Source organism: Echinops telfairi, unplaced genomic scaffold (genome assembly GCF_000313985.2).
Source record: "Echinops telfairi isolate 266 unplaced genomic scaffold, ASM31398v2 ScPeMD7_18;HRSCAF=68, whole genome shotgun sequence".
Taxonomy (NCBI): domain Eukaryota; kingdom Metazoa; phylum Chordata; class Mammalia; order Afrosoricida; family Tenrecidae; genus Echinops; species Echinops telfairi.
In genome coordinates this window covers 2091705-2101455 of record NW_022103915.1, presented here as the reverse complement: position 1 = coordinate 2101455, position 9751 = coordinate 2091705, and the positions used below count along the sequence as shown (strand labels likewise).

The 9751-nt window shown below is 53.3% G+C and overlaps 1 protein-coding gene across 2 annotated transcripts in view; it reads right to left on the bottom strand.

Moving 5' to 3' along the window:
* Positions 1-4180: 4180 nt before the first annotated feature.
* The window catches only part of VRK1 (VRK serine/threonine kinase 1), a 44539-nt gene continuing 38968 nt past the window's right edge, over positions 4181-9751 (bottom strand). For both annotated transcript variants that reach the window (XM_045288205.1, XM_045288206.1), the window contains exons 12-13: positions 6952-7042; positions 4181-4392 (exon numbers count right to left, since the gene is read on the bottom strand). In XM_045288205.1, coding sequence (XP_045144140.1) covers positions 4361-4392; positions 6952-7042 — 123 coding nt within the window. In that variant the 3' untranslated portion in view covers positions 4181-4360. The remainder of the gene's footprint in view (positions 4393-6951; positions 7043-9751) is intronic.

The following is a 9751-nucleotide window of genomic DNA, read 5'->3' as shown; positions in this document are numbered from 1 at the left end:
ATAGTATTAGTGGCTCTTATTGCCATTAGGTGACATAAAGACAGCTCCACCCACGTAAGAAACTGAAACACTGCCCGGCCCTGTGCCCTTCTTACATTGTCCCGCTTGAAGCCGTTACTGCAGTCATGGGGTCCGTCCACCTCCTAGAGGGCCTCTCGCCTTTGCGGCCACCCCCTACTCAACCCAGCGGTTCCCAACCTTCCTAACACTGCCACCCTTTAATGCAGTTCCTCCTGTGGTGGTGGCCCCTCAACCACATTATTGTTGTTGCTACTTCATCACTCTAATTTTGCTACTGTTATGAATTGTAATGTAGGTATCTGATACACAGGATGTATTTTGTTACAAATTGAACATAATTAAACATAAAGCATAGTGATTCACCACAAAACATGCAATTATATATTGTGAAATACTTGTGTTTTCCGATGGTCTTAGGCAACCCGTGAAAGGGTCGTTCGACAGCCAAAGGGGTCGAGACCCACAGGTTGAGAACTGCTGACTTAATCAAACATGCTCTCCTTGGCCTCTTCTGACATGCCCAAACATCTAAGCCGTTTCACCACCCATGCCTCTGAAGAGACTCTGGTTGCACTGCTCCCAAGACCAGTCTTCTTAGCCGTGCACGGTACTTAATCTTCTTCTCCAGCACAGTCCAACACACCGTTCTTCTTGGGTCCTCCTGAGTCAGTGCCCAACGTTCACATGCACATGGGCCAACTAAAACCACCATGGCTTGGGTCAGACGCATTTTATCCCCAAAGCCACATGCTTGCCTTTCAAGGCTCTAAAGAGAGTTGTGCAACAGTCTACCCAAAGCAGTCTTTAATCTCCTGAGTGCTGCTTCCATGAGCACTGATTGTGGATCCAAGCAAGACGAAATCCTGGACAACTGCAACCTTTTCTCCGCTTATCAGGATGTCACCTATTGGCCGGCCCAGGTGTGAGGATTTTGGTCTTTTTAACACGGAGTTGTATGTAATCTATCCTGAAGGCTATAATCCTTGATTTTTATTAGCAAATGCTTCAAGTCTCCTCACTTTCAGCAAGCCTATCACAGGTTAATAAAACTTCCGCCAATCCTAATGCCACATTCTTCATTTAATCCAGCTTCCTGATGACCAGCACAGACTGACAGTGCAGTATGCCCTTGTTCTATTTGCACAATCAACTCTTGATCCATGTTCAAGTTCTACTTGAGTACATAGAAGTGTTCTGAAATTCCCGTTCCTTTCGATGGGTATCCAGTTTGTTAAGATAGACACAGCCTCACTCATTGGCACACGCAATAAAACACAAGTAACCACTTTCTGGTATTCTCTGCTTTCAGCCAAAAGCCATTTGTGGCAGTTACACAATCTCCTGTCAACTTGAGCAAAGGGGTGGAGTCTAGCCTGTCAATCAGGTCATAGCCAATAACCCATCTGTGTGGGCATAGCCTTCTGAGGATTCTGGGAATTCTTGTCTTCCTCCCTGGAGGTGGGACATTCTCTCTGCCTTTCCTTTCCAGCTATGGAAACACTCAGAGAGCTGGAGGAGACACATGGAGACCCGTGCCAGCACTGAGATGCTTCCACCGCCACTGGATCCACAAGACCTTCCACCCACTGTCCTGTGATCTTCCCGCATTCGGCATCATTGCATGTGTTGCGTGAGTCTGAAGAGGAATTGATGGACCATTATCGGACATATGGGCTAATATAGGACTTAAGGCCTTGATCTGGACTGGACTGTTTTCTCAATATACAATTGCTCTTTTATATAAAGCTTTCTTATACAGGAGTGTCTATGAATTTGTTTCTCTAGTCAACCCGGCCTAACACCTTTGCTCCACATGCTCTCCTGAACCTCTGGCAGCCCTCCCCCACCCCCAACCCCTTCCCCTTCCCCATCAATATATTGCTGTAACCATTGATCTTCCACAAATTTTACTTGCAAGTGACAGCAACATTTTTTTATAACTTGAACCTTCCATTGGATCACCTTTTTAGAATGGGCACAGATATGGATCTCTTCCAGTCAGTTTGCTGAGTAGCTGTCTTCCAAATTTCCAGGCATTGACAAGGAAGTGCTTCCAGTACTTCATGAACTTGTTGAAACATTTCCATTGGGCTTCCATCAATTCCTGGGGCCTTGTTTTTGTAGTAATGAAATGTGCAAAGACCTGGAGTGAGAAAACCGAAAGGGAAGACTCCTTGCACGTTTCATTGTAATACTTTGGGGTCTTCATATGCACGTTCCAGCTCGTAACTTTAAGAACTGTTAGCACTCTGGCCATTAGTGCCTGGGTCTGTCTGGGAGCCCCGCTGAAGAACCCCTGGAAGCTGTTTTACCCTGGGACTCAGCTGGCTGCTGACAGGCAGCCCCCACTGTGTGGACAGACAAGCGCCCGGCGCGGTGGCTGACTTTCAATGATCCCGAAGTGCCAGCTCACAGAGGATCAAAGACGGCGCGGCAGGGGGCAGTGCAACGGAGTACGGGGGCAGGATGAGACCGGGTGGCTGGGTAAAATACAGATGGGCGAATCCACTCCCTGTCGGGATTGGAGAAGAGAAAAACGCAAGATAAAGATTAGGGATACAGAGCTGGGGAAGGCAAGGCCAAGTGTGTAGGCTGGAAAGGACATGGGTTGGCTGAGCCATTGCAGAGGTAAGCTGGGCAGGAAGGACTGAGAGTCAGAGAGTGAGACTTCAACCAAACAAGAGGCATGACTACCTGGCTACTGTGGCCAGCAGTTCTCCATGAGCCCCCGCCCCCACCCCCACCCCCACCACGGTGCCCTCCAAGAGAATGCCAGTGCCCATCATAAACACCAGGTAAGGGATGTTCAGCCATCCACCTTTGCTATGCGTTTGTGTTCTCAGAAGTGAAGAGACCAGAACCCCCGACAGTCATCTGACACACGGTTCATCCCATCCATCTGTCGATGCCTTTGGAGCAGAACTTGGGAGTGGATTTAGAGACAAGCCTGGGAGCACAACACTGACCAGCCCTGAGTCCCACCAGCCCCCACAACAGGGGCAGCCTTGCCCAGCTGGCTCCCCGGGGAGGAGCCAGGCTCAGACCATGTCTGAGTGCCTGACTGTGAAGGGAGTCCACATCTGACCTCGGCCACAGGGACGAGGGCCTCTTCAGAGCCAGCTTTCGGCATCTACGCAGGTTCTGGGCTCTTAAGCCTGGCACAACTTTGTGCCCATGCGCCATCTGCATTCTCATTACTTGACGGTTTATGTCTTCACTGTTGTAAAATGGAAACACCTACCTTAGGCTAGTCTTGAGACATAAATCCGTGGTTGCTAGATTTTGAATAGACATGCAAAATACCTAAGTGTTCAAATGAAAACGTGGCTGTACCCCCTATGAACAGTGTGCACTCCACATGGGGCAAGGGGCCCAGGCTCTAGGAAACGAAGCCCAACCCCAAATTCTCTCAAAGTAAAATTTGAGGAATGTACCTTGGAATTTTACAGAAATACATCAAAAGTCCAAGCTTTTGTTCCCAATGCAATTAAAACACTTCCATGTGTTGAAATCCATCACCTCTGAAGTTCTATGATGCCTCATTGCCCTCAAAAAAGGTGAAGATGCTCTAAGAATGAGGAAAGTGTCTTCCTGTAACTGGCCCCCAGGTGAGCGTCTCTATCTCGTTCAGAGAAGTCCTCAAATGAAAACCTACTGCCACCCAGGTCAGTCAAGACCCGCCGCGAGCCTGGCGGGTTCCCTTGGCAGACACCCGCACAGAGGCAGACTACCTCCTCCTCTTCCTCTAGCAGAGGAGCTGGCAGGCTTGAACCGAGCTGCCTGTGGTTAGAAGGCCAGCACTTAACCACTGCATCCCCACGGCCCTTCAAAGGAAATCGGTCCATACTCAATAACCCACCACCTGCTTTCTGGTCCCACTGTCTGCACACGCAGCCTTACGTGGTCCAACTCTTCCAGGTGCAGTGTCTGCCTCTCAGGAATACTCACCTCACTGCTTACCTCCGTGGCCCTTCCTCACCCGTAGCTCCTGCTGCCTGAACAAAACCAGCACCCGGCAAAGTTCTTCTTACAGCAGAGTGCACGGGGTGTAGAACAGTGGGCACCACAACATAACCGCCAGGGCCCGAAACCTCACCCCCACAGGTTCAGGAGAGGATGATGGCGGAAGACTGCCAAGCTTTATAAATTAGCCATTAGCAAACTGGCAGAGTATTTATTTTAATAAAAAAAAAGTTTACAGATGCTTTTCAAAGACCTATTTAATTGTCACACCCCACCCCGCCCCCTCATAAGACTCACAGGAAAAGGAGACACTTAAACAGCACAAAGGGCAGTCCAGCGGAGGGAGGGGCCTGGGAGGGGAGGAGCAGTTTCGAGCTTACTTCCGGACCCTCTTTCTGGTCCGCAAACCTTCAGGAAAAAAGGAGAAAAATTTAAATCACTAATTATCATTTCACAAAAGGAATAGGAAGCTGTAAATGTTCGGCTTCAAAGGCTGGCTACCGAGGTACCACGGCGACCCCCTGGGCCAGGGAGGTTGGGTTCCAGAAAGCATGCTGACCACCGGCACCCAGCCCTGCCCTGGCAGGGCCCACTCAGTTAGCTAGCTACACTTTGGGCCATAGTATCCCTGGTGGTACCAAATTGGAAAGCCTTTCTGATTAGGAATTTAAATACATCCCAGACAAGGAGCCTTTTAGGAAAGTGTCTCATCAGATGGAGGCAGCCTGGCTGTGTCTAGCTGTGTCTGTATCTAGCTGAGTCTGTGGCCATGTCTGACACCGTGTCTACAATTGTCCACACACTGGTCCCACACCCAGAGGCCCAGGTTGCGCAGCACTGATGACTATTGTGGGTGTGGATTCCACACCATCAAAGCGACAGTCTCCCCACACCTGCACCCAGCTGCAAGGTGCTCCCTGCCATAGCTGCTGGCCTGCGAGGTGGGGCAGGGGAGCAGTGCCAGGCCCGGGCACAGGAAGGGTCACTGTGGCGTCTCCACAGCAGAGCAGTGAGGATGACCAGTGTGGCTCTCAGGTTAAACCGCACATGGTCACTCCACTGGGCCTTCAGTTTAAAAGTTAGACCCCTTCACTTTCTCCAGAAGTTGAAGCTTCTACTGAGTTGGCAGTCAGCTCACACCAAACAACGTCAACGTGGGTTTTCCCCTTTGAGAAGCACTGCTATGAAGCTTTACAGGATCAGGCAGCCTCCGCTTCCTCCTGCCAAGCGGCTGGTGGGTTTGAACACCAACCTTGCTGTGGCAGCTTGCCATGTAACCCACTGTGCCATGAGGGCTTCCTCGCTCTGAGAGGAACGGGAAGGAGCTTCCTATTTGGAAACTAACGTAAGTACATTTGGGACGCTCTTCTGAGCCCCCGGGTGTTGGGAGTTGCCAGGCAGGCATGTTCCACAGACCCCTGCGGATGACATGGATCCCGGGCATCAGGAACTCTCCCATCTCCCAACAGCCGACAGACAGTCCACAATGAGAGGCCGCAGGGAGGACATGGTTGAGTGTCCTGAACCGTGTTTGGGGGTAAAAGTGCTCATGAAGCACGTGACACTTCCAAGGACCAGAGCCACACACGTTACCACCTCAGGCAACAGTGCCCTCATCCATGAGAACTTTAAACAAGAAAACACTCAGGGGGGAAATGAATTACAATGGGAAAATGAACTGCACTTAAGTAACAACTCAGAGTTAATTTGAAAATTGGGGAATTTGATGAATAATCTTTTGAAAATAAGGTCTAAAAGTCTGAATTGGTCTCTATCACCTATGGGTCTTCTGTCATCAATAAATTGCAGGTGTAAAAATCATGTGTCTTAAGGAAGCACAATTTGAAACTGTTCAGGCATCAAATCCCATGCGTCTGGTGCCTTCCACGCAACGTTCAGGCGCAGATGACAGCCGAACCCACCCCGCCCACTGCGCTCCCTTCAGACCTGGGCAGATGGGAGGTCTTTGTCCTGACAAACGGGCAGCTCCCGGGACAGGGCTGTTTGTAGGGTCAGCCCGTGGCCCAATCCCCTAAGGCCTTGGCAGGGCAAGGGGAGAGCAGGGCCTGGAGAAGGCAGTGGTGCTCGGCCTACACAGGAGTGAAGCGGACTCGCTGTGGTCGCCATTTTCCAAAAGCAGGAGCCCACGGAAGGGGACAGCCACCTCCAAAGATACTGCCCTTGGTGTACTCCCCCAGTGAGAGATCGCGAGTCGCTTCAGGGCCAACCAAGTAATGAACACCAGCCAAACCCCGCCCACCACCATCCAGTCGCTGCCAACTCTTAGCGACCACAGAGGACAAAGTAGAACTGCCCTATGGCTTTCCAAGACTAACTTTTCACGGGAGTAGAAAGCCTCATCTTTGTCCCCAGGCGAGACTGGTGGTTTCAAACAGCTGACTTGCAAAGCCACTACCCCACCAAGGCCAAGAGTCACAGAGGGCAAGTAAGCGGAAATCACAAAAGGAAACAAACCAGAAAGCCTGGTACTGCTTCTCACAGAGGGGGACCCTGTTCTTCTCTTGCTGAGCTGCCCACAGGTGTGCCTGCCAGTCAGGACTGGCCCCGTACCCCGGGTGACCACCTACAGGACAGGCCGCTCAGCCACAGGCCAGAGCCCAGCCAGTGTGCCCTTTCCACAAGCTGCTCCCCCCACACAGCATCTGAGCTTCAGAGGCACCTAGCTCGGCATTGCAACATGCTCTCGCTCTACGAGCTTTGAGACATCCAGTGGAAGCCACGGCCTGACCCTGACCATCCCCTGGAGTCAGGGGTCAGCAGGAGGAAGTGGACAGACTGCAGAATTGGGATGTGGCTCTGCTGTGCCACTGCTCAGTGTCTGTCCCTGTGACCACTCGGCATATGGCCAGGGACAGCGTGCAGCACCCAGCCTGGGTGTGTGGCCTCCTGCCTAACATGTCCCGCATGCGGAGGGGGACACGGGAGCACCACGGCACCTGCACTTACAACGGCCTTGGGGAGTCTCGTCCGTCTTGGTGCTGGAGCAGGTCGTGTCGTCAAGACTGCCGCCCGTGATTCCCGGCACTTCTCTTTTCCGCTTACAGGAGAGACAGAGAGTTAGGGTTTGACCGTCAAACACGCAGGTTTACAAGCACAGCCCCTATCAGCGTGCGTACACGAGTCTGCAGCATCAGTAAAGGAACGTGCCTGCAAACCAGGTGTCCCACCCCGGGGAACCATCCAGGAAGGCTGCCAAGGCAGGTTCAAAAGGCAGACTCACGGGAACTCCACAGGACAGGACAGAGCTGCCCCTGTGGGCCTTTCTTCAGTGGCTGGCCATTTCAAACTGTCGACCCTGTGGCTCGCACTGCATGGAGCACCCACCACGGCTCCTGCACACCCTGCACTTCACCTCAGACGACAGGCTACAGAACAGGAGGGTGGTGGGGGCATCAGCCCAATGCGACTAGGAACCTATGGTTTGGAGGGAGGTGTGTCCCCATGCACACAGGAAACACACACAGCTCCAGGGACAGGGTCACCCGGAGACCCTTGGTCTGCACAGCCGGTCTACTGGGGGTGCGAACCTGGGCCGTTACAGCCAACCCAGCTGGTAAGCCTCCAGAGGCCCAGCACCAGAAGCCTTGCTGCAACTGAGCCTGGTCACACAGCAGCTCTCTACGAATCTGCCACCAAGTCACGCAGCGCAGTGACCTGTTCCCGGATGTGTGCACTCTGGCTCGGCCCGGCCTTCCTGAGTGGCCATTCACCCCTTTGTCTCTCATGTCACTGCAGCGTCTTCCAACTCTCCTGCCCCTCATCCCCGCCACCCTGTGGGCTTAACACCCTAGCCCCAGCACACTGCCCCAAGTCAATCCCACCCCGCGGCTCAGCCGGGCTCCATGCCTGCACATCCTTGTTGCGCAGACAGCCCTGTGCTTCTCCCGCAAAGAGACTGGGGGGTTTTGCTGGCCGGCCATGGGGTGAGGTGCCCAACGCCTTACCCAGGGCACCACCAGGGCTCCTCAACGCCCCCCAAGCAGGCATGACAAGAGGGACCCAACTGCGGGGCCCTGCTTTCCAAGTTCCCTGTGCGAACAGCCACACGGGACGTGTGCAACCCATGCCTTCAGGAAACCGCAGAGCGGCATGACGGGGCACAGGCTGACAACACAAGCCTGCTGACAGCTGCTGGCGACCTTCGGGGCTTTTCCCAAGGTCAGAGCAGTAGCCCTCCAGCGCCTTCACAAACAGCACGCAGACAGGGAGGGCCAACCGTTGCTAGGACGCATGCTTCTCAGACACAGGAGTGAGGCAGCAGCGAACAAACTCAGACAAGCAGGCAGACCTGGGTGGCAGCTTCCAGACTCGGATAAGCAGGCCGACCCTTGGCATGTGCTCCTCCCATGTGCTATCTTGTGATGACCATCTGAGGCCTGCTGGGTGGAACAGACTGAATCGATGATTACACACAATTGCAGCAGCAGGCAGGTGACCCTCAGCTGGCATGGGCAGCCCCCTGCCAGGGCTTCCATATGCAAAAGCGCTGCCCGCCGCTCCGCAGCACAGAAACCTCTGTGCAAGCAGACCAGAGCTGAGGAGGGGCAATGCGGCCCGAGAGCGGGAGTCCAGGGGTGGGGCCCTCAGTGTCCCCCCACCCCATGGACCAGGTGCGTTCATCCTGGCTTCCCTTCACCCTGTTACTCCGTGCGGGCGAGTGACAGCGAGGGAGAGCAGGCAGTGCTCTGTCTGCAGAAGTGGCCCAAAGGGCCCTGGCCACTCTCCGGCTCAGACTCGACATTTCTGGCAGTGGGTGTGTTCTGGGCCCAAAGGGTTGATGGCCCCAAGCCACGACTGGGGAACACAGGCCCCTAGGCCCGAGGTTATACCCGGTTACAGAAAACCAGAACAAGGACCTCATAAACCACGCTCTCCCTGGGCCTTTGTTTGCGTTTACAAACGAAACCAAACCACTGCTGGACCAAGCAGAGAAAGGAGCGTCACTCTGGACTGTTCAACTGTGTGCCCGGTCTGCTGCAGGAGAGCAGCCGCAGAGCGAGGGGCAGGCCACACAGGCGTCTCTGAAGCGCTCAGACACGGACACATTGTCCACGTGATCAGATGACAGAGGCCCACCACACCGAGTCCCCGTCACAGCTCACAGCAAGTCGTCAGTGCCCGCTCGTGAAAAGGGTGGTATTTGAACCGCTGACAAGTCAAAGCAGAGAACCGGTTTCTAACCCTTTTCTGAGTGTTCTCGGAGTTTGGTAATAGGATTCCCAAAGACAATGCCGATGACGCTGTCGTTTACCAGGTTAATAGTAACACTGTCCAAGCGTGTACAGTTGTCTTTCTCCTCAAGACTGTTTTCTTGTCTCACTTCAAAACAGTGAAGATCGATTGTAAGGTAGATTTGGCAACAGAAAGAAAAGAGAGAGAGATTTAAAGATAGAAAAAAAGGCAAAGGCAGAAAACGATTTCCAAGGTTTATTTCACAGCTCCCAGGTGAGGTTCACGGGTCCCTAAACGGAGCCAGAGAAGCCCCACCGCCCGGAGGGAGGGGAGTACAGTGAAAGGGACAGGAGCATCCCGAGCTCCTGGGCCAGGTTTACGGATCCCCAGCCGGGGACCCACGAAATCACGCTGTCCGGGCCAGAGGTGGAAAGTTTTATAGCCCGGGTCTTTGGGGAGGGAGTAGCTGGGGAATTTTCCACTGCAACTTTGTTGTCTGCAGATCCGAAGCTAAGCAACAATGTTCAAAGCTTTCTGTAATGGTCAGCCTCCTGCATCTGGGCTGGAAGGCCAC